We start from the raw sequence: 25,923 nt of genomic DNA, 5'->3' as shown, positions 1-25,923 counted from the left end.
AAAAGAGAATACAACATTTCAATATAGAAATACTACTTTGAATTTGTGCAACTAGTTCTACTACATATGGTGCATTTTATACTGAGTCTGGCACAATGTGACAAATATAGCAGAAAAGCATAACATCAACTCAAACAAAAAGATCTTGCAAACCAACCAAAATGATTGAAAAGGCTTTTCTCTGAATTTGAGAAGTGTGTACAATGCCACTTGTTCAATTATTGATGCTCAAATAGGGAAAGGAAAAAAGTTTAAGCTTTCACCAAAATAAAAATTAGACAATTGCTGAAGATTCTGCAATTCTTTTCAAAAGCTGTCAAGAATCCACTTGAACTGATACACAATCCAGCATTATTGTACAACAATGGAATGGTCTTCAAAAGGTTCCTCACATTCCAATTGTCATTTTCAGGCATCAATGGCAAGGCCAGCATTTTATTACCCCCCTCATATTCCTTAAGATGGTTATGAACAGCTACAGTTCTCTGCTGAAGGGATCCCTCAATGCTGTTAGGTTTTGGGGTTCAGAACCAGTTAAGACAACAAAGCAACAAACACCTACAATGACACAAAGTGGTATTCTGAGGCTACATGAGGAAGCATTTAAAAAAAAACTAGTTTCTGTAATTGTAAAATTAAGGGAAGGTGAACCATGTTCTTGCACCATTGCCGGAGTTTTTAAACAAAGCCACTGGAACTCTAATGCTAAAGCAGTAGTTTTCATGATTTGATCTTGAAATTCCAGAAACTACATCCAATAACCTGGTTAAGGTTTAAAAAAAATGGCTGTTTATAACATTAAAATTCACAAAAACAAAAGACTCCATTAAAGTTTTAATACCTTACTCTATTTTCTAAAAATTCTATATGAAGATGCTTTTCTTCCAATAATGTCTTCAAAGATTCAACTTCTTTCTGTTTGTCAGCAAGTTCCTTTTGTAGTCTGTAGTTAGTTTCTTCCAAGGTTTCACAAAATGCCTGTGAAGGGGTAAAAAGAAATTTAATATTCTACATTTTTCATTAAATTCTGCTCTTATTACAACTGCAATACAAAATTTGAAAATATGATGAACTGACAATGATTAATCTAGAGGATTAAGGACCTTTTAATGAATGCTATAGACATGAGCTATTCTTAATTGTAGGAGTAAACTGGCCATGCTGACTGTGCTACCCAATGAGCTCACTGCATTAGGACTACAGGCCACGAAAGCACTTCTATCCACAAACTTATCTAGATGGCTTTTAGCATTGCTAATGTGCCCACATCAACCATTTCCTGGCAGCACATTACTTTGCATGAAACTGCCTTCCCTGATACCAGTTTTAAATCGCGCACCTCTGAACTTAAACCTATGCCTTTTATTTCCCCAACCACACCCAGGAGCTGACAGAGGTTAAAAAGCCCCTCTCACTGTGAAAGCACAGGGAGAAGATGCTTTAAACCTCTATCAGGCCTCTCCATTTCCAGGAATAAAGTCTAGTCTACACAACCTCGCTCTCTCTTAACTCAGGACCCCAAGTCCAGGCAACATTCTGGTCAATCTTTTTGCACTCCTTCTAGTTTAACATCTTTCCTATATCAAAGTGATCAAAACTACACAAAATTCCTTAACAATAATCTTAGAAAACTACAGCACAGAAACAGGCCTCTTGGCCCCTCTGGTCCAAGCTGAACCGTTTAAACTGCTTAATCCCACGACCTGCACCTGGACCATAGCCCTCCATACCCTCCCATCCACGTACCTATTCAAACTTCTCTTGAATGTTGAAATTGAAATCACATTCACTACTTGCACTGGCAGCTCATTCCATACTTTGGCCACTGATGTTTCTCCCCTCATGCTTTCCTTAAACATGTCATCTTTCACCCTTTAACCCAAGACCTCTAGTTGTAGTCTCACCCAATTTCAGTGGAAAGAGTCTGCTTGCATTTACCCTTTTAATACCTTCACTTGCCCCATCATTGAGATGCTCCCTCAATCCAAGGGCTCACTTTCAAGGATTCTTCATCTGATGTTTGATATTGTTTATTAGTCCTTTCTTTTTGTATTTGCACAATTCACTGTCTTTTGCACACTGGTTGTATAATCAGTTGGTGCAGTCTTTCATTGATTCTATTATGGTTATTGGAGTTATGAGTATGCCCACAAAAAAACAAATTTCAGGATTGTACTTTGTGACAAATTTACTTTGAACTTTAATGGCAACATTAGCATATGGTCTAAGGAGCACAAATTTGTGTTTCACTGGAGAACATTTTGTAAACTTTAATGGGGAAATCAGCACAAGGGAGCAGATTTAGTAATAGAGCTAAAAAAAAATCATACAATCAAGGTTCCTAAAATTCAAATAGATCAATCTTCTGTATATACACTCCTAGAAAGAATAGAAACAAACAACTTTGTAAATTACAATCCCAATGTTGGTACTCTAATAGGAAGCATCAAATTATATCTAATTTTGAAACCATTCAAGATATTGATTTCAATAGTTTTAAATTTCCATAGAAGACAGCTACAATTTAAGTCTGAAATGTAAACAATTGATATCCATTAACCTCCCCATATTCACATAAAGAGCATGAGCAAAACCAACAAATCTGGAACCCACATTGACAGGTATGCAAATATAAATACAAAATCCTTTTACTCCCAAATTTAACCATGCACTATTTTCAACCAACTTCTGCAGTATTAGTGAAAAATGTCCAAGCACTGTCAATGGAACCAAGATCGAATAACAGTACAGCTCAGTTAACATTTTCAGTAAAACTTCAGTCTTACTTCTCCACTAAAATCTGGCAATGTTTCTGACTTACATAATCCTGTCCAATGTTATATTAGAACCAGTTGTATCAATATCAGTCTCTCCTAACAATCTTCAATGTCTACAAAAAATAAAATGGCATTTGTACAAAGCCCATTCACACACCCTGATCATGAAACAAAAACTTACCCTACTCTCTTCTAAACTGTCAAAGGGACCTGGTGGATCATCTAGACACAAAAACTCCCTCACTGAAGTGCTGGAAGAACAAAAAACAATGTTAATGTATTTTATTAAAGTAGCTTTTACAAGATCTAGTTTTGATAGTATTTGATTTTAACTCTGAACATATCTCAAGGCTACCAGTTCAAATGATCCAAGATGACAATATTGACAATACATCACAATGTATTAGTGTTCCTTCCCTTAGGTCAAAATAATGGGACTCACTACCTGTTCCACCCCTAGAAGCACTGTTCATTTTGCACGGAGTTCTTTTTGTGTCAACATCACTTCCTGCACATAAGCTGTTTATTGGCATGATTTCCTGCACAGGTTAATTTGGATTTTGATTTCGAGCAAACAAGGTAGAAAAAGTAGATGATCAACCATGATCTCAGAATGGCGGTGCAGGCTCGAAGGGCCAAATGGTCTACTTCTGCACCTATTGTCTAAAAACATCTCCATCCACTCTTTATGTGCCCTTGAAACAGCAATATCTGTGAGTCTTAAACTTTAATATTGGTAAATAATTAGTACATGTACATTCAAGGAAGGATGTTTATAGCTATCAAACTATTGCAGCTCCACAAGTTCACTCTAACCCATGGCATAGCTGTTGAATGTTGCATGTGCGTATTACCTTGCTTAACATTGACCGTGAGAATAATCTATAATTTTTTTATGCTAAGGTGCGTGACAATTCTGTACTGAATCTAATATGCATTTTACTTAACTGTCCGCAGTTTCACAAAGTTTTCTCATTAAAACCTTGGAGAGCTTTTGAGCTCAGATGATTTGAGGTGTTTAACACTCTGCCTAGCTTTGCAAGCAACAAACTGTGAGGGCAATAGATTGCACAAGCCCAGAAGTCCCAAACATCAGTGCATAGTGTAATTTCTTCTACATGGAATAGCCAGGGCTCACTAGCTACCACAGGAGTTTTTCTGAAATCCTGATCCAGTAACAAGTCCAAAGCAACTGGAGAACAGGCTTACTGTTTTCTATGCTGAGCACAACATGCAGTTTGAATTATATTTTATTAACTTATTTGCGGTAATATTTTGTTTTAATTGCTGTGTGCAATATATGTATTATGGGTACACTGTGGTCTGAAATGCTGTTTCATTTGGTTGAATATGTGTACTGACAGATGACACAATTTTCGGTATACCAAATGAAGATGGCAATCAGCTTTCCCCTTCAATTAGACGAATGATTGCCTTTGTAACATTAATTGCCAGAAGGTCTATATTACAAAACTGGAAAGAAGTAAATCCTCCTACTACATTTCAGTGGTTCTCCCAAACCATTTCTTATTTGAGTTTGGAAAAAATCAGAAGCACTATCTTTGATTCTTCAATTAAATTTGAAGAAACCTGGGGACCATTTATTCGACATTTTCATATGAATTAATTTGGCCTATTTCAGATCCTTTTCTCTACTTATCCTTGTTCAGGTATGGAGTTCCGGAGTTCTTTTCTTGACACCTTTATATATTTATAAAGTGCTATTATTGCCCATGTTAGTTTAGTTTAGTATTTTTTTTTCAATATATATTTTTTCTCATATATAATTTCAATTTTTTTTTCTTTCTTTTTTCAATGATTATTTTTGTTTTTTTTTTCATATATATTTATATAGACTTGATTGATTTATGTACCTTTTGTCGATTGATGTTTAATAGGATATTATTATCCTATTACTAATGTAATTTCAAGTTTATTGAATTTGTAATCTGTTCATTATTATGTGTTGTTTTTTTTATATATGAAATTTAATAAAAAGATTGAAAAAGAAAGAAAGAAAGAAGAAAGACAGATGACAAACTTTAGCTTCTGCTACCAATTTGCAAGAGCTCATTGTTCAGCCATCTTGCAATGGACCAAGATGTCACTTTCAAGCAATTGTGGCTAAAAGCAGCATGCGCCAGATCATGCACATTTACAGATTGCCTGTTTTTGTGCCTTTATTTGTAAATGTGGTGTAGAAAGAGTGGATGAACAAATTCATTACTGATTTTCTACTTGTCTGTCATTTCCAAATGATTCTGAACATCTTGAAACACTATTGCAAATTGGCAGAACTCCCTGTTAATCCTGGTTTCAGAATTGATTATTCTTTAATCACTTGGCAAAGCAAATTGGCAAATAAGCTGGTTAAATTAAAGCAGAGTTAAGTTATGCCTTTCATCTATTCAGAGGAATAAGTATCATGCCGCAACTTGTCATGTTAAAATCAAAGATCCAATCGTGCACATGAAGTTTAAACTACTTCACATACCTGTTAGCAATATCTTTGTGTGCTACTAGATTTTGCAGAAACGCTTGAAGGCCAAGTTGACGTTCTTCAAGAAAATTAGGGTCATAATTATCCTTGAACCAACGTTTGGGAGGAAGTGCAAGACGAAAACCAGGAAACATCTCCTTCAACTGAAAGAAATTTGAAGAACAATTTTATTTCTCCAAATGCTCTTTAAAGCCCAACTCAATGATCAAGCTTTTGTCATTTATTCCAGATATTGCTGGAGATCCTCTGTCAAACTGTGGTCAATGAAGTAATTTACATATCTTACAAAAAAGGTGATATATATATATATACACACACACACACATACATACACACACACACACACACACACACACACACACACACACACACACATATAATATATCTCCTGTTATAATACTTATGTTGCTTTGGTAAGCAACATTTTGATAATCTATGAAAAATAGTTTATATTAGATGTTAAATCTAGAATTTGCATTGACTACAAAATGAACTTAAAATTAAAAGATAGCTTGTATTTAAATTTCTTGAATCACCTCCATTTCATAAATGCTAGCAACATTCCAACTTTTCTATTAAACAAAATGCCTGAGTGATTTAATAAATGCAGTCACTTAGTAAGACTTTCAGCCGTACAGAAAAATAGTTAACTCTAATTGACAAATTTGGTTTAAAGGCAATGTAGAATCAAACTAACTGGCCAAATGCCACAAGTCTTCAAAATAAATGTTTATGACTGTCAGTTTTTGAAAATTAAATGGCATTTTAAAGCCTTGTAGATACACAAGCTACATGTATTTTTGATAGGAGAAAATAATGCAAGCTCACAGAATAATTGAAATAATGAATAAATACATTTACAACACTATTAGCAATAGTAATAATTTTCAAATAATTTAGTACTGATTGATGCTGAACTTCTTGATATTATGGACAATGTGCTTATAATTCCATTAGTAACTTGGAATTAATCATAATTACATGGATAGTCAATAGATCTTGAAACAGGTGATCACAAAGGTAACCAGCCTTTGCCCATAAATATAAAGGTGCAGTTAAGCTCAAGGTCAGAGTACTTATGAAGATACTGGCAGCTGATTGGTAGATTAAGAATTGCAGTTGTATTTCAAGGGAAGATGGTTTTGTTGTGTTTAAAATCCTTATCTGGTATATTTGCTGCAGGAACACTACTGGCCATTCTTGAAGCAAACCTGAACGTTAACCAGATCTTGCTGCAGGTCAAAATATGCTACTTCGTCATTAGAGATGTTAAAAGACATAAGTGGAATAAATCAGTGAATAACTGCTTTACAAGAAGTATGACAAAGATTTTTGTGCCAAGGACAATTTTACAACTAAAAACCAGGCCACCACTAGGCCACTGGTCTCCACAAGCCAGTCTTCCAAATAGCCAGACTTCCAAATGGCTCTTTTCTCACTTGTACTTAATAGATCTTAGTTCTGCTAGGGATTTAGAATGCAATGAGTTTTAAGGCATTTTGATGACAATGGTAACTACACTTGCTTTCTTTTCCTCTTTCTTTTTACAATATTTCTATTCAGAAGAAAAAACAAGATTTACAGAGTGCAACACATATACATCTCAACATAAATTGTGTACATTCATATATTGTAATAAAATTGATCAAAATGTTATAGCATATCACATAAAGGTATACCACTCTAATCAAAAATTTATATAGGTCATACATCATAAAAGACTTTTTCTATATATTAAAATAAAAATCAACCCCCTACCAACTACCAAAGAAAAAAGCTGATGGATGATAATGGATAATTAGAAAAAAACATTTACTTAAGAAGAGAAGATAAAAATAATCATAAAAGTCTGTGCATTGTTAAACTTTATAAATTGGAAAAGTAATTTAGGAATTTGGAAGTGTGCCACACCTCGATCAAAGGAGATTTCTGAAGACCTCCGGGGAGAAAAAAAAGTTTTGATGCTTAGCAGGCTAGAAAAGGATACTGAGCCATTTCTAAAGAGTTTGGGATCCACCAATCCACAGTCAGGCAGATGGTATACAAATGGAGGAAATTCACTGTTGTTACTCTCCTGAGTAGCAGTTGACCAGCCCAAAAAAAATCTCTCCAAGAGCATGGCATATAATATTCCACGAGGTCACAAAGAACTGCAGCATGGAGTCATAGGCCTCTCTTGCATTGGCTCATGTCAGTGCTTACGAGACTACCATCAGGAAAATACTGAACAATGGTGTGCATGGCAGGATTGCAAAGAGAAAGCCACTATCCTCCAAAAAGAACATTGCTGCCTGTCTAAAGTTTGCCAAGGACCACATGGATAAGCCAGAGGGCTATAGGAAGAATGTTCTGTGGATATAAGAATCCAAAATATAACATTTTAGCTTAACTGAGAAGTGTTATGTTTGGTGAAGATGAACCTGTGGCAGTGTCATATTTTAGCCTGGTTTGCTGCCTTGGAACAGGATAGCTTACCATCATCAATGGAATTACAAATTCTGAATTATACTAGCAAATTCTACAGGAAAATGTCAGGGTATCTGTCCGTGAACTGAAGGTCAAGAGAAAATGGGTTATGCAGCAAGACAATGACCACACCCCCTCCCCCCCACCAACAAATGGTTAAAGCAGAAGAAATTTCATGTTTGGAATGGCCAAATCAAAGTCCTGACCTTAATCCTACAGACATGTTGTGGAAGGAGCTAAAATTCCTCCAAGCCTATGTGCAGGACTGATCAAGTTACCAGAAACATATGGCTGAAGTTATTGTATTGGGGGGGGGGGGGGGGGTGTCACACCAGTTACCAAAAGTTCACACACTTTTCCAGTAAATATGTAATACTGGATAATTTTCTCAACAAACAAGTATAATGTTCTGTGTTATTGGTTTAATTGAGTTCTCTCTTTAGTTTTAGGACGTGTGAAGATCTGATCACATTTTAGGTCATTTTTATGCAGAATTATGAAGTTTTACATGGTTCACAAAATTTCTAGAACCACTGCAAGTACATGCACTTACTCAGCTGCTAATGAACTTAAGAATCATCTATATTTCCATTTTATTGATAGCAGATAAAAACAGGAAAATAATTGTACAAACCTTATCATTTAGCCGTGAAAAGTCTGTGTATCTCCTGAAAACCACCCAGCTTTCTTCCGGATGATTTTTCACAAGTATTTTATAAACCTATAACACAAGTGTAATGCATTACACCTCAGTATTTAATAACATGTCAAACACCAAGTCATCTTAAAATCATTGCTAAACAAAATTAAACAAGTCTAATTCACTCGAGTGTAAGTAAAATATAGGAATGAAATTATATCACCAAGCACCATCCCCTACAAGGTGGGTATCTGGATTTTGAACAAATGCTTAGACTTATTTATTTATTTATCTGTCTATCTATCTATCTATTTATTTATTTATTATCTTTATTTCTTTTATAGGCATCAAATATATTGGTTACTCAAAGAGAAAAAGCAAATCATTTTTTATTAAAAGATCAAAATTTGGGTTTTGTAGTAAGACAGAGCTAAAACAGTCCAATCCTGTTCCTACATCTTATGGTCTTATTAGCAGAGGGGCAAAAATCTTTGTACAAGTATAAAATATCCTCAAATGTATCTTCCATTTTCACCAAAGGTACTTTCAAAATTATGACTTATTTAATCAAAATCCAATTTTCTGTATAAGTATTTAGCAACACTAGAGAGAAAAAATTTTAATTTTAGTTTAGGGAAATAAAACAAGCTTAGACAGTTAAAATATTCTAAGTACAAAACTTTCAAAGACTGAGCATGTCCCAACTCATGCATAGCAGCTGAAATACATTCCAACTGCTGTGCAAGATAAACACATTACACAATGATACTTCACATTCAAGCAGAATTAAGAATTTTTTTTCTCTTCTAGTGTATTCTCTTATGTTATGAATGCACCACAGCTCTGAGGGGCCGAAGGGGCAGGGGAACCCCCTCCTTTGTGAGAATCGCAAGAGCATTATTGGGTTGGCTCAGAGGACCCAGGAAATGAGAGAGACCTGGCCATTGTCTCCTGGAGAACACGTTTGTGGATTGGGGACTATGCTACGTGCAAGCCCTCGGGCAAAGTGGGCTGGGTGAGAGAGGGATTGCATCATCCCAACCTGATTGACATCTGAGACCCCATGAGGAACTATAAAAGAGGGTCTGGGGGAACAACCCCTTTCAGACGCACCAGAAGAAATGCTAGCGATCCTGTAATAGCGGGAAGCCATTTGAAGGAAGCCACGTGCGTTCGGTTCCCTTGCCTGGGGGCTGGTGGCTGGTACCACGGAAAACGACTTGGAACTAACAACAGGGAACCAACTCCCCCGACGCAACGGATTGGCCTCATAAAAGTCCCGGGCAAGTTTAAAACCCAAAAGCTGCAGCTTGAAAGGCCAGTGACTTTTATCTTTCCATCGGACAATACAATATCCCCTAGACAAACGACAGAGCTATTGCTTAATTGATGATTATTATTATACCCGCGTTTTTAGATTGAGTATTGACAATGTATTTTATCTGAATGTCTGTATTAATCTTATTTTTGTGCCCCTTTATAAATAAAGACTTTTAAAAATAGTACCATCAGACTTCAATGGGCCTCTCTATCTTTGCTGGTAAGTGACCCAGTTACAGGGATCGTAACACTTAAAGAGTAATTTGTCTCTCCAAAAATTAAAAAAAAATCCTTATCAGATAACAGGGTTGGATTAAAATGCCAAAATCTGTTTATTTTGGAGACACCCAGAAGATTTAAAGATAAAAACACAGGAGCATAATCTGAAACAGCAATTGCTTTATATTCACAGGATCGAACCAATGGAATCAATTGACTCTCAACAAAAAAATAAAACAATCCTGGAATACGTGTGATGAACATGAGAAAAAAGAGTACTCTTTATCTGTTGGATACAAAAAGTGCCAAACATCAACAATATCACATTTCATCAGAAAAGATTGGATAAAGGATCTAGATCTACTAAAAGTCAATGTTTAAAAGATAAGCGATCTAAAACAGGGTCTAGACCAGGGGTCAGCAACCTTTACCACTGAAAGAGCCACTTGGACCCGTTTCCCACAGAAAAGAAAACACTGGGAGCCGCAAAACCCGTTTGACATTTAAAATGAAATAACACTGCATACAACGTTTTGTTTTGCCTTTATGCTACGTATAAACAAACTATAATGTGTTGCATTTATGAAATTGATGAACTCCTGCAGAGAAAACGAAATTACATTTCTGCATGCAACAAAAACATTTTGAACTCCGAAAAAAAGACGTTGGGTTGAAAGTTACTTTTAAGTAAAATATTCAATGTCTATTTGAGTCCTTCTTGTATTTATGAAAAACGCCGAACTTAAATTTTCCGCCAGCAGCAAACCAAAAATAACGTCAGCCAGCTGTCATCCTGAAAAATGAAAGGACTATTTCACTGAACAATGAAAAAATATGAATATAAGTAAAATAATAGGCAATTAAAATATTTATCATACTTGGTTAATGGGATTTCTGCTCCTGGACCTCAGCGCACAGCGTCTGCACATCAGGGCTGTATGATGTCACCTTCATCTTTACACAGGATCGCAAGCTGTCATCTGTGAGGTTTTCAATATCACTCCATTTGTGTTTCTGAGCAAGAACGGCCTTCTGACGGGCAACATCTTCAAGGTCTGCTGTCAAGCGTCTAAACTTGGACACCCATATGTCTTTGTCGGCTATGTCGGCCAGTTCCATCTCAAGATCAGGTTGACTCACACCTGCCAATGCAGTCGTATTCAGTAGGGAAGGATCGATGCTTAAGGGAGTGACCGGGAAGGATAATGTGTTTTTTTCCTCTCTGAACTCACAGAAGCGTTTCCCAAACGATGTTTGCATTGCGATGATTGCAGAATGTAAATACTCCGAAATTATCATGTCGTGACCTTGTTTGAACTCTCTCAAATTGGGGAAGTGAGACAAAGTGCCTTTCTGTAAATCTCTGGCAAGCACTGTCAACTTGCGCTCGAATGCCAAAACATCCTCCAACATGTGCAGGGCTGTACGTCCTTTCCCCTGAAGAGCTGTGTTCAGCGTGTTCAGGTGTGCTGTCATGTCTACCATGAAGTGTAGCTTTTCCAGCCACTCTGGCTGTTCCAGCTCAGGAAAGGTGAGCCCTTTGCTGCGCAGGAAAGTTTTCACTTCTTCCAGACACGCGACAAAGCGTTTCAGCACCTTCCGTCTGGACAGCCAGCGATAAAAACACGTTGTAGCGGTGTCAGTAAACTGCAGTCAAAGATAGCTTTATTCGAACTAAACAGCCTTGCTTTTAAGCCTCCCTCAACCCAGCCCCCATGGACGCAGATGCTGCAAAAGACGCGTACTCACAAACCCCCGTAGGCTATCTCCCTTAGCCGGAATGCTGGCTAATTGTGAGCCGTTTCGGATGTGGCAGGAAATGTGTCGCTACACTTAGGTTGTACAAGATCACCATAATTACATTTCAAAAGCTAACAAACTAACATAAAATACATTTTAATTAAATACTGACCAATTATTTCCCAAAGCCACAGGGAGCCGCAGCACAGAGGTGAAAGAGCCACAAATGGCTCGGGAGCCGCAGGTTGCCGACCCCCGGTCTAGACAATAATTGAAGTCTCCTCATAAAACCAGAGAATACAGACTTAAATCTGGTAAAAGTGAAAAAGAATGTTCAAAAAAAAAACCTGGATCATCTATATTCAGGGCATCCAAATTAGCAAAAACCATGAATTTATTATCTAATTTCCCTGAGACTGTAACAAAACTCCCATTGGTATCAGACACTACATTATGTTGAACGAAAGAAACTGAATTGTCACTAGGAATCGAAACTCCTCTGGCCTTAGCCTGAAAGGAGGAATGAAAAGATAAGCCCTTCCAACAGCTGAAAAAAAGTAAATTATCGAATTACGAACAGGTTTCTTGTAAAAAAAAATTGAGACATTCAATTTCTTAATATAATTAAATATCTTATTACATTTCACAGGATAGTTTAATCCTTTCACATTAAAACTAAGTAAATTAATAGCATGATCAATATTAATTAATTTAATAGCCATGTGACAAATTGTAGAGGTTACAAGGCTACAGCTTGAGGTTAAATACTTTATCATGGTAAATGAGTACTCTGCTCACAAGAGACTGCAGGTGCTTGAATCTGGAGTAACAAGACAAGCTGTTGCAGGAACTCAAAGTGGCCATGGAGCATCTGTGGGAGGCAAAGGAATAATGTTTTGGGCTGAGGTCCTGCATCAAGGGTGGTTGGGAGAGAGGGAGGGAAAGGAGAAATGAGGAGAAAAAGAAACAGATGCAGGTTGCCTGACATTGGAGAATTAATATTAAGCTATTGGTTTGTAGACTACTCAGGCAGAATACAGGGGCTGCTTCGTTCGGACTTTGGACATTCTACTTTATCTTTAGTCACTGCATTTTGCCAGTATCATTTTGACATACACAAGGAAAGGGAGGAAACAACAACAAAGGTGGTTACAAGGGGCAGAAGAACAGCTACAGGATTGCTTTCAGTCAGTTTACTTGGCCATGTTCAAGAACTCAAAAGGATCTGAATGAATACACCACAGATGTCACAGAATTTATCAAGACCCTCATGGATGAGCATGTACCACAAAATCATTTGGTCTTCCCCAACCAGAAGCCCTGGATGAACCAAGAGATCCGCATTCTCCTGAGGACCAGATCAGTGGTGTACAGATCATGTAACTAGGAAAGTACAAGAGAATTTTGTGTGCCTGTTGACTTCCTCTAGTATTTGTCGTGGGGGTCGTCTATTGTGTCTGATACTCCTGATGCGGCCTCCTCCACACTTTTGACACTTGTCATAAATTGGGGGACCACTTCACTGATCGTCTCCGCTCCATCTGCCAAAAGTGGAACTTCCTGGTGGTCAAACATTTTAATTCCGATTCCCATTCCAACATATTGGTCATGGCCTCTTACAGCAAGATGAGGGCACCATCAGGGTGAAGGACCAATATCTGATATTCCATCTTGGTAGCCCCCCACCTGATGGCCTGAGTATAGATGGCTCCTTCCAGTACAGCCGATCCTCTTTATATGCGGATTCACAATGTGGATTCACAGTTATGCGAGGAGTCGATTTCTACCATCTTCTCCTTATATGCGTCCAAAACTCAGTTATGCGAGAAGCACCACTTTCCCACCAACACAAGTCATGTGCGCATGCCTCACAGTCTCACTCCCACCAGTCTTGCACTGGATTTGGCAACATGTGGATGTGTGATTTGCGCTCTGAAACTTTTGGTGTTTTTACCTATTGTACAGTGATTTTGTGCTTGAAATATTTAACTATTCCTCCTAAGCGTCCAAAGCCATTAGCCAAGCGGCAGAGAACCACTTAAACACTTGAAAAAATGTTGGATATTATAAACAAGGTGGCGTCAGGTGAAGATAACACAGCTTTGGGGTGCTACTTTGCAGAAAGCCCAGAAAGGCTTTACTACTGACCTCAACAATATATCAACATACAGAATTATAATGCATACTTTCTGAGATTTGAGCCATTAGTTAATTGGGACAGCCACTTACTTGGGACAACTCTTAAAGAATAAAATCTTAAATGAGAAAATAGCTGGGATTCCCTTTATTATGCCACTTAATTGGGGCAGGAGATAATTGCCAAATAGTTTTTAAACTAGCGTCAGTCACATGCTCTTGCACGGCTGTTAGATAACAGTGCTTCGAACAAACTGTGTCTGTGCATGTTCAAAAGCAGGGATTTTTGGTACTGATAGTTGGCAATGAATAAGCAGTCCAAGACAATTCAGAACTGATTTTCCTGTGGTTTCAAAACGGAAAATAAAATTTACCAAAGTACATGCACGTCACCAAATACAACCCAGAGATTCTTTTTCTGCAGGCATACTTAGCAAATCTTATAGAACAGTGACTATAAATATCAGGAACTGTTAACTGTAAGCAAACTGTAAATGTAGATATAAATGAATATAAATAATGAGCAAGAAATAACAAAAAGGAATCCATAAATGAGTGTAGCTATCTCCTTTAAGAACCTGATGGTTGACGGGTAGTAACTGTTCCTGAATCCTGTGATGTGGGTTCTGATGAGTACCTTCTACCTGATGGGAGCAGCAAGAAAAGAGCATGGCCTGGGTGGATGAAGATCTTTGATGATGACACTAACATTCCATGTAGATGTGTTCAACGGTTGGAGGGTTTTACCTGTAATGTATTGGGACAAATCCACTACAATTTCTAGGATTTTCTGCTCAAAGGCATTGATGTTGCCATACCAGGTCGTAATGCAACCACTCAGCACACTTTCTACCACACATCTGAAGTTTGCCAAGATTTCAATGATATGCCAAACACCACAGAGGAAGCAGAAGTGCTATTGGGCTTTCTCCACGATATTTATATGATGGGTCCAGGACAGGTCCCCTGAGATAGTGACACCCAAGAATTTAAACTTAATGACCCTCTTCACCCTGTTCACTGGCTAATAGAACTCTAGTTTCCTTCTGAAGTCTACAATCAGTTCCTTGGTCTTACTAAAATAGAGCGAGAGGCTTTCAGTGTCCCTCCTGTATGCTAATTCATTACCCCCTTCGATACAGCCTACAATAGTGGTGCCACTTACTGTGTTGGAGCTGAACTGAGCCACAGTCATAAGTGTTGAGCGAGTAGAGCAGGGAATTAAGTACACATCCCTGCGGTGCCCCTGTGCTGATGGAGATTGTGGATGAGATTTTTTTTTGCCAATTTCAACTGACTGGTGTCTATAAGTGAGGAAATCCAGGATCCAATTGCACAAGGGGCATTGAGGCCTACGTCTTGGATTTTACAGATTCATTTTGAGGGGATGGTGTTAAATGTTGAGCTGTGATTGATAAAGAGCATCCTGATGTTGCAGGGTTGGATAAAGAGCCAATGAGATCACATCTGCTATAGACCTGTTGCTTCAGTAGGCCAACTGGAGCAGATCCAAATCACCATTCAGACAAGAGTTCTATGCTTCAACACCAGCCTCTCATCACTGTGGATGCAATTTTCACTGGGTGAGAGACATTTAGACAGGTTACCACACGCTTCTTGTGCACTGGTACAACTGAAGCCTGCTTGAAGCAGGTGGGTATCTCACACTGCTAGAGCAAGAGGTTGAAATTATCTGCGAGTACAACAGCCAGTTGATCAGCACAGGTACTCCATCCGGACAGGATGCTTCAAGCTTGGAGATGCTAGAAACGGTCAAGAGTGAAACTAAAATTTTCACTACTTCAAGTTGGGAACTACAAAGAATAAGGTATTGACAATCAGCTTGAATGTTACAGTGAAAACGAAGGTCTGGAGGATGCAATTGTCAACAGCATTGTATGAAGGCAATCCATTATTTGCACTGGGTATCCATGCCGATTTTGCTCATTTACAGTCAAAAGAAAGCGACTTGGATGAAGTATGAGGAACTAATATAGTTTACGGAACCGTAGTAGCATTGGTAGTATTCTAATTTGTTCTATATTTCATTTAAATATCGAATTTCTTACTCGGTTGGTCTTTTTTTAAAAAAAAACCTTTTAAACTATTTCCACTAAAACTTCAGCAAGTTGGAGCGACCACTTAATTAGCCGCAAATGTACTGGTCCCAATTAACTGGAATCTACCTTAATCCAAATGTACTATTGCCAACATGAATGCAATCAAATGACCAATTATTGCATTTGTTCACAGCTAATTTCAGAATAGAAACCACAGCAAACTTCAACCAGTTAAGCAGTACATGGAGTTCTTACACATTTGATTCCAGCATGTGGGCCACAGTGAAGACTTTTACGTACCTACAAAGTCTGGTTTGAATGAACTGAGCAATCCAACTTTTCCAACTCACTTTCATATCTATTTTTAAGAGCATCTTTATTTGCAACAAATCTTTGACTCTTGCTTTCATTTATGTCAGTAACAAAAAATATTAAGGTTCTTTTAATATTCAGTCCTAACATTCAAATGGAAACAGCAACTGAAAGTGTGCAAAAATTAGAAGCAAAATTTTCAACTTTAGCTTTTACTACCATTCTATGTTTGGCTCGTCTGCATCTCATCTCCATAGCCTCCTTCCATCATTTACCCACTTAAATTTAAAACCTATAAAAGAACACAAGATTAGGAGCAGCACCAGAACCTTCACCCCATCAAGTTTGTTCTACTATTCAACTGTGCTTGATTTTTGTTTTCAACCCCATTATTCTACCTTCTCCATGCATCAGAATCAGGTTTTTGAAGTTCTTCAGTTTTTGAAGAACCCTCTCCAATAACAATTCCACACATTTCATATCCTGACACCTGGAACATCTACTCAAAGTGCTAATGTCTTTCACAGTGAAGACTGATTCAGTTTGTCTGCCTTGTCCCACATTACTACCCCTCCAGCATTAATTTCCATGGTCCGATATCCATGTAAAGGCTCTTCCTCTTCAAATATCTCAAGAAACTTTTGGTAGCCTCTAATTATTACTGGCTAGCTTACTTTCATAATCCACCTTTACTTTCTTAATGACTTTAGCTGCTTTCTGTTGGTTTTTAAAAGGTTCCAAAACCTCCAACTTCCCACTAATTTTTGTTAGTGTCTTGTAAGACCACAAGACATAGTAGAATTAGGCCTTGGCCCAACAGGTCTGCTCCACCACTTAATAATGGTTTTTTTGTTGCCCTCTTTGACTTCCCTTGGTTAGCCACAGTTGTGTCATCTTGCTGCTAGAATACTCTTCCTCTTTGGGATGTACTATATTCTATGCCTTCCGAATTGCTTCCAGAAATTCCAGCCATTGCTGCACTACTGTGTAGTGCACTACAGTCTTCTTTTCCCAGTCAATTTCAGCCAACTCCTCTCTCGTGCCTCTAATTCCCTTTATTCTACTGTAATACTGATACATCTCACTAACTTCTCAAATTTCAGGATGAATTTAATCATATTATGATCACTTTCTCAAAAGGGTTCTTTTACCTTAAGCTCTCTAATCAATTCCAGTTTGTTGCACTACACCCAATCTAGAATAGCCGATCTCCTAATGGGCTCAACCACAAGCTGCTCTAGAAAGCCATCTCATAAGCATTTTAGAAATTACCCCTCCTGGAATCCTGGAATTTTCTCCAATCTACATATTGAAATCCCCCATGACTATTGTAATATTGGCCTTTTGACATGTATTTTCTAACTCGCGCTGTAATTTGCAGACCACATCCTTACTTCTGTTTGAAAGTCTGCATACAACTCCCATCAGGGTCTTTCTACCCTTGCAATCCCTTAACACTATCCACAGTGATTCAAAAGTGACTGACTGACTGACTCACACACACACACACACACCCCCCCCCCCTACCTTTGTAAGTGTTCTGAATAGTGGGAAGTTCATATCTACAGATGCGCTGGACTGTCTGCACCACTCTCTCCATACCAGGCAGTGATGCAGCCAGTCAGGACGCTCTCAATCGTGCCCCTGTAGAAAGTTCTCAGGAACTGGGGCCCATCCCAAACTTCAACTGTCTGCCTTTTTCCACCACACAGCTGGTATGTAGCGACCACATGAAATCCTTAGTGCTGTGTTTGCCGAGGAACTTAAAGCTATTCACCCTTTCAACCCCAGATCCATTGATGTCAAGAGAGATTAGCCTGTCACCATTCCTCCTGTAGTTCTCAACCAACTCCTTTATTTTCACAACATTGAAGTAGAGGTTGTTTTCTTGACACCACTGTGTCAGGGTGATGACTTCTCTGTAGGCTGTCTCATTATTTGAGATTAGGCCAGTGTAGTATCATCAGCAAATTTAATTAGCAGATTGAGAGCTGTGTGTAGCGACACTGTCATGGGTAGGCAGAGTACAAGAGGAGGCATAGGACACAGCCCTGAAGGGCACCTGTGTTGAGGGTCAGGAGGTGAGGGAGCCCACTCTTAGCACCTGCTGGCAATCTGACAGCAAGTCCAGAATCCAGCTACACAAGGTAGGGTGAAGGCAATGCAAAAAGTTAATCTACCTCATTCCGTACACAGCGCGCTTTCAAAAATAGCACCTTGAGTCCTGAAGTCACCCTTTTCAATTTTGTCTGCCTTTTATGTGGCAACTTATCCTGGTGACTGGAATTTTGCACTTACTACATATTGCCTCTGTTAGTAAACTAGCTATGCCATCTTCAGCATCACCATCCATCTTTCCTACGATACATCTTGCATTTAAATATAAGCAGCTCAGGACACTAGCTGCACCATGCTCAACCTTTTGATTCCTAACGCTGTCTGAGGTCTTACCAAAATTTGTCTCCACAACCTCTCAACTAACTGTTCTGGCACTCTGGTTCCCATCCCTCTGCAACTCTAGTTTAAACCCCACTGTACAGCATTAATAAACAGCTAGGATATTAGACCCCCTCCAGTTTAGGTACAAATCATCCCTACTGTACAGATTCCACCTTCCCTGGAAGAGAGCCCAATGATCCAAAAATCTTTGCTCTCTCTCTTACACCAACTCCTTAGCCAACACATTAAACTGTATAATCTTCCTCATTCTGGCATCACTACCAGATGGCACAGGTAGCAATTCTGAGATCACAACCCTGGAGGTCCTGCGATTTAACTTAGCACCCAACTCCCCATGACTTCTGAAGGTTCACCCTTCAATTTAAGAAGGTGAGGACTTGATCAGAGATGTCCCAGACCATGGCACCCAGGAAGCAACATACCATCAGGAATCTCATACTTGCCTACAGAACCTCCCATCCATTCTTCTAACTAATAAATCCTATCACCAGTGTGCCTCTTCTTCCCTGTCCCTTCCAAGTGACAGTCAGTCAGACTCAGTGCTAGAGACCCGACCACTGTGACTTTCCGCTGTTAGGTTAACACCTCCAATAGTATCCAACGAGATATACCTGTTGTTGAGGGGCGTGACCACAGTGATACTCTGCACTGGCTCCTTAACCCCTTTCCTGTCACTTAGTTTCCTGCAACTTGGGCGTCACTACCTTTCTACCGTAAATTCTGGACTATAAGCCGCTACTTTTTTCCCACGCTTTGAACACTGCGGCCTAAACTACAGTGCGGCTAATGCACGTTTTTCTTTCATGCTGCCAAAAACATTTTGCCTCAACAGTAGACCAATAAAATTGATGAGTAGTTCACAGAGGTCCAATGAAATTGTACAATAAATCAAGTGCACTTTCACAATTAAATTATTGTAAATCAGTCATTTGTACTCACCCTCATCAACATGGAAAACACTCGAAGAAAAGCATATGATGCAGCTTTTAAGTTAAAGGCGATCAATCTGGCGGTTGAAGAAGGAAATCGAGCTGCTGTACATAATCTTGGCATAAATGAATCGATGGTGAGATGGTGGAGACGCCAGCATGAAGAACCGAGTCAATGCAAAAAGACGACAAAAGCTTTCAGAGGTAATCATAGCAGATGGCCCGAACTTGAAAACTTTCTTGAAGACTGGGTTAACACACAGAGAGCAGGCGGCCGCGGTGTTTCCACCGTGCAGATCAGACTGAAAGCTAAAGCAATTGCCACCAAAATGAAAATCAAAGATTTTAGAGGTGGGCCATCGTGGTGTTTTAGATTTATGAGATGAAAAGGCCTGTCCGTCAGGGTACGCACGACTCTGTGTCAGCAGCTCCCTCCCGACCACGAGGAAAAGCTTGCTAACTTCCGCACATTCACTCAAACAAAGATAGCGGAGAATTCCATCGGGTCAGATGATATCATAAATATGGATGAAGTACCTTTGACGTTTGACCTGCCTCTCACTTGGACTGTTAATAAAAAAGGTAACTCGTCCATCACACTGAAAACAAGTGGCCATGAGAGAACGCATTTTACTTGTTCTGAGCTGCACAGCATCCGGACTAAAGCTTCCACCGATGGTGATTTTTTAAGCGGCTGACAATGGAAGTTCAGTGAAAGCTGCCATCAAGAGTACAAACTCAATTCCAGCTGTGATTCCTGGAAGCACCACGAAGTATTTGCAGCCACTGGACATCAGCGTGAACCGGGCATTTAAAGTGGCGTTGCGCGTTGAGTGGGAGGCTTGGATGACGAGTGGCGAGAAATCCTTTACCAAAACAGGACGCATGCGAAGAGCATCTTTAACTCAAGTCTGCCAGTGGATCCTAAATGCGTGGAGCCATGTCACAACATCCACCATCACCAGCGGGTTTCGAAAGGCTGGACTGCTGCGTGATGAACAGGACCGCGTGCGCTCAAGTGAGAGTGACAACGAAGAGACTGAAGTGAGTGACGAGATCCTGAGGTTTTATTCAATTCGGACACCGAAGGACTTTGATGGTTTTAGTGCGCAGGAGGAAGATGAAGGCGGCGATCAATAACTTTTCCTGGTAGGCTGCAGTATATATTTTTTTACCAGTCGTTAGGAGATACTGGAATGTTGTTCGTGCACTGTTCAGTAAAAAAGTATACGCAACGTAATTTGTGTGTTACCGATACGTATGTATATTTAAAAGTAGCTGTGTTACAGGCACTGTTCGAAAAAAAGCATTTTGCAATATGTATTTGTTTGTTACCATACGATTTAATTAAAAGTTAAAAAATCCTCACGTGTAATATCTGTGTAAATATCTCATATTACAACGTGGGACGCCTGCGGCTTAAAATCCGGTGCGGCTTGTACAAGTACAAAATTGATTTTCTTTCTAAAATTAGTGCGTGCGGCTTTTAATCAGGTGCGCTCTGTAGTCCAGAATCTACGGTACATGTCCTATGTATCACCTCGAGCATCCTCAATGATGTAGAGTTCATCCAGTTCTAACTCCTTAACGGGAATAATTGGACGCTGCAGCTGGATACTCTTCCCACAGTTGTAGACGTCAGGGACACTAGAGGTCTCCCTGCCTTGCCATGTCCCAACAAGATTCAACTATCCTATGTGGCATCTCTACTGGCGTAACTGAACAGATATTGGTGGGGGAGGGGGGGGTGGAGAGAGGAGGAAGGGGGAGGAAAGAAAATATAACTAGAGCTTTTTTTGTCTCTGCTTTCTCTGACTGAAGTTTCTCTTCGTTGGTGTGAAGATCACCAATGACTAATCTGCGTATGAAATTGATTACAGAAACATAGAAAACCTACAGCACAATATAGGCCCTTCAGCCCACAATGCTCTGCCAGAAAAAAAAGATGTCAGCCGCTGCTCATTGGACTTGCTGCACACTTGGAGACTGTGTTACTTGAAAAATAAGACAGGTCGTCAAAGGCAATCTAGGATCTCTCCCCCTATCCTGAGGCCGCCGTCACTTCCTGCTTCCCTGTGGGCCACCATCTTCTTGTGTGCACCGATCAATTAGCCAATTTAAAAAGGCACTAATTAGTTATAAAACAGACTTTGCAATTAACAAAAAAAAGCTAGCACTTGTCACAGATGACCAAAGTGAAACCATCAAGATTTGGATTTGCACATTTGAATACTAATATGCAGACTCCAGTTGATTTCAATTTGTCAATGTGTTAACACAGATAGTGGTTATTTTCTTGATAATCTTCTTGTCTTTGTGATGCAAGTTTCCAACAAAACCAGCACAATTGGCCAACTGGTCAGTGCATACAAGAAAATGGCGGCCCACAGGTAAGCAGGAAGTGGCGGCAGCCTCAGGATAGGGGGAGAGATCCAAGATTGCCATTGACAACTTGCCTCATTTTCCAAGCAACACAGTCTCCGAGAATGCAGCAAGTCCTGTGAGCAGCAGCTGACATCTATTTGTTTTCCCCTGGCAGAGCATTGTGGGCTGAAGGGCCTGTATCGTACTATAGGTTTTCTATGTTTCTCTAATCAATTTCATATGCACAATGGTCACTGGTCAAAGCTGCAGCGACCTGCTGCTCCCTTTTCTACTCGAGCAGCAGACCCAAATCCCTTCCTCTCAAAACTTCTGATGTCCATATTGGACGATAGTCAAAACTCTACTCTTCCATTGGGAATAAAGATGCAAATATACTATAACAATAAAAATTCAGCTTAATTGAATATAACAGTGCTTGGTATTGGCAGTGATTCACTTCCATTTTTCTGCTCATACTGCAGAACACTTCCATATATTAGGCTCTTCCACCATTCACAATATTTTCAAAACACTGTACAGTAAACGCCGTCCAACATACCTGCTTGTCATTTTCTTCCTTCCAGGCAGAAAATTTTCACTAAGTTGCTGATAAGAATAAAAATACCCCAATAAGTTGATCTATGAAGTAGATTTGCCTCAGCCTTCCACACCACATTGTATACATTTACAATGGCACACACTGCAGTGATAAATGCATAGAAAACAAAACACAGATCATCTAATAAATAAACTCTTCTTGTGCTTCAAGTTGAACTTGAAGCCTGAAAAGAGCTTATTTATCACATACGCCGGGAAGCACTAGATTCTTTATCTGGCCATCTGTATTATCAATAGTTGGGAAATTCAGTGTACATGGAGACTTTTGTATCTGTTAACTAAATGTCACTAAAATAATATTTACTTCATCACATTTAAGTATATTTGCTCATTCCAGTATTTATCGAATATAAAGCGCTGTTAATAATCATTTCTGACATACATAGGAGTTTGATTAATCCAACCAAATATCACAAAATTAACTTGCTCAATTGTTTCAAAACAGTGAAATCCTGCTATATTTCTGTTGAGAAAGCACCAAGGTTAAAACACACAAAATAAAGTTCAAAATACTTCTTTTAAAAACACTAACAACTTCCTCCCAACATATCAGGGGTTTATAATCTAAGCATACAATGCTCTTTTACCAAGTGCTTGTTTTCATAAGTCAATCTGCAAATAAATCTGATCATCCCCTTCTATCAGCAGAGGCAACTCAAATACACAATTCAAACTGTGTCTACACCAGTCTGCCTAACAAGTGAAAAACAAGTACAACACTAAATAATACTTGAACAAGGTAGATAATAATGCGATATCTATTACTCAAATTTGAGATCCAATTGTCAATTGTTTGCGTAATACATCGTCTCACAGTAACACATTTAACATTTGTTTATTTCAATCAGCATGTTAGTTTCCTAAAGTCAATTGTCTGGGCTGAGTGCATGCATTTTGTTGTTTGTAAACTAATATACAAAAGCCAATTCTGAGTGACTGAGTAAGCTCCATGTAGTATGACATTACAGCTTACCTACAGCCACCATGTTGAGGGCCTAAATAAACCCACGAATTTGCTATTTACTTAGCTACTAACTGGCACTTTCAATTTAAAAGAATCAAATCTAAGTTATGCTTCAGTAGTTCCTTTATGATAATTGTGTCAAATAACTTGTGCAGTGGTACTTGCACCTGATAAACCCTCCCCCACCGCTTGATCTTTCTCTGAGCACCTACCAGCCTTCTTCTTACCCTCCCACCACCTTCTTTATGGGGCCCCTGCCTCCTCCTTCAGTCCTGACGAAGGGCCTCGGCCCGAAACTTTGACTGCTTATTTCCACGGATGCCGCCCGACCTGCTGAGCTCCTCCAGCTTGTTTGTACGTGTTGATAAACTGCACTAGTAGCTTGCACTGTTTGTCTCAGAAAGAGAACATGCACACACATTTTCACAGCATCTCAATGCTCAGGTCCTGAAATTCAAACTCAATGTGCAACTTTATTATAAGGGTATTACAAGGGTACAGCGGTGTTAGAAAGTTTGTGAACCCTACAGAATTTTCTATTTCTTAAAAATATGACCTAAATTGTGATTTTAAAACCTAAATTCAGATCTTCATGCAAGCCTTAAGACTAGATAAAAACCTAATAAATCTTGTTTATTTATTTATTGAGCAAAATGATCCAGTATTACATGCATTTGCTGGAATAAGTATGTGAATCTCAGGGGCAATGCCTTCTACAAAAGCTATTTGGAGTTTGGTGTTCCAATCAATGAGCTGAGATTGGAGGTGCGGGTTGTAGAGGTGCCCTGTTCGAAAAAAATACAAAGTCAGATTACTGACAGAGCCTACAAAATAGAGAAAACTCAGTACTGCTAAGTACTTCACTACCAGATGAAGTGAGCAGTAGCACTCATATCAACAGTGATGAAATGCTTTGAGAAATTATGACCAGACTGAACTCCTGCCTCAGCAAGGACCTGGACTCATTGCAATTTGCCTATTGTCATAATAGGCCAACGACAGACGCAATCTCCTTGACAGACCACCTAGACAACACAAACATCTACGTCAGGATGCTGTTCATCAACTATAGCTCAGCATTTAATACCATCATTCCCACAATCCTGATTGAGAAGTTGCAGAACCTGGACCTCTGTACCTCCTCTGTAATTGGATCCTCGACTTCCTAACTGGAAGACCACAATCTGTGTGGATTGGTGACAACATATCCTCTTCACTGAAGATCAACCCTGGAGCACCTCAGGGGTGTGCGCTTAGCCCACTGCTCTACTCTGTATACATATGATTGTGTGGCTAGGCATAGCTCAAATACCATCTTCAAATCTGCTGACCATACAACCATTGTTGGTAGAATCTCAGGTGGTGACAAGAGGATGTATAAGAATGAGATAGACCAACTAGTGGGATTGTGCCACAGCAACAACCTGGCACTCAATGTCAGTAAGCCGAAAGAGCTAATTGTGGACTTCAGGAAGGGTAAGACAAAGGAACACACGCCAATCCTCAAAGGGATCAGAAGTAGAGAGAGTGAGCAGCTTCAAGTTCTTGGGTGTCAAGATCTCTGAGGATCTTACCTGATCACAACATATCGATGTACTCATAAAGAAGGCAAGACAGCGGCTATACTTTATTAGGAGTTTGAAGAGATTTGGCATGTCAAAAAATACACTCAAAAACTTCTGTACAGTAGTTGTACCGTGGAAAGCATTCCAATAGGCTGCATCACTGTCTGGTATGGAAGGGCTACTGCACAGGACTGAAAGAAGCTGCAGAAGGTTGTAAGTCTTGTCAGCTCCATCGTGGGCACTAGTCTATAAAGTACCCAGGACACCTTTAGGGAGCAGTGTCCCTTATTAAAGACCTCCATCACCCAGGGCAAGCTCTTTTCTCACTGTTACCATCAGGTTGGAGATGCAGAAGCCTGAAGGCACACACACAGCGATTCAGGAACAGCTTCTTCCCCTCAGCCAACCGATTCTTGAATGGACTTCAAAGCTTTGGACACTACCTTACTTTCTTTAATAACAGAATTTCTGTTTTTGCAAATTTTTTAAATAATCTATTCAATATACATAATTGATTTACTTGTTTACTTATTACTATGTTTTATTATTTTTTTCTCTGCTAGATTATGTACAGGTGGCCCCCGTTTTTCAAACATTCGCTTTACGACACCTTGCTGTTATGAAAGACCTACATTAGTTACCCATTTTCGCTATCAGAAGGTGTTTTCACTGTTACGAAAAAAGGCAGAGCATGCCCTGAGCAGCCAAGCTCTTCGCCCGGATCTGCATTCTAGCCGCCATTGTTTAAACACGTGCCTCTGAGCATCTGTGCTTTATGTCGATTTATTTTGTGCATCAGTTAGCAAGATGAGTTTTAGGGTATCAGAAAAGCCTAAAAGAGCTCTTAAGTGTG

At 39.2% G+C, this 25,923-nt stretch overlaps 1 protein-coding gene across 2 annotated transcripts in view; it reads right to left on the bottom strand.

Moving 5' to 3' along the window:
* snx16 (sorting nexin 16) overlaps positions 1-25,923 on the bottom strand; it is a 44,782-nt gene that overhangs the window by 3,703 nt on the left and 15,156 nt on the right. For both annotated transcript variants that reach the window (XM_059979375.1, XM_059979368.1), the window contains exons 3-6: positions 8,378-8,464; positions 5,272-5,420; positions 2,959-3,028; positions 842-978 (exon numbers count right to left, since the gene is read on the bottom strand). In XM_059979375.1, the coding sequence (XP_059835358.1) occupies positions 842-978; positions 2,959-3,028; positions 5,272-5,420; positions 8,378-8,464 (443 nt within the window). The remainder of the gene's footprint in view (positions 1-841; positions 979-2,958; positions 3,029-5,271; positions 5,421-8,377; positions 8,465-25,923) is intronic.

The sequence above is a fragment of the Hypanus sabinus genome, chromosome 1, assembly GCF_030144855.1.
Source record: "Hypanus sabinus isolate sHypSab1 chromosome 1, sHypSab1.hap1, whole genome shotgun sequence".
In the NCBI taxonomy this organism is placed as follows: Eukaryota; Metazoa; Chordata; class Chondrichthyes; order Myliobatiformes; family Dasyatidae; genus Hypanus; species Hypanus sabinus.
Note: the sequence above shows the minus strand (reverse complement) of the source record. Positions and strands in the feature narration are given on the sequence as shown.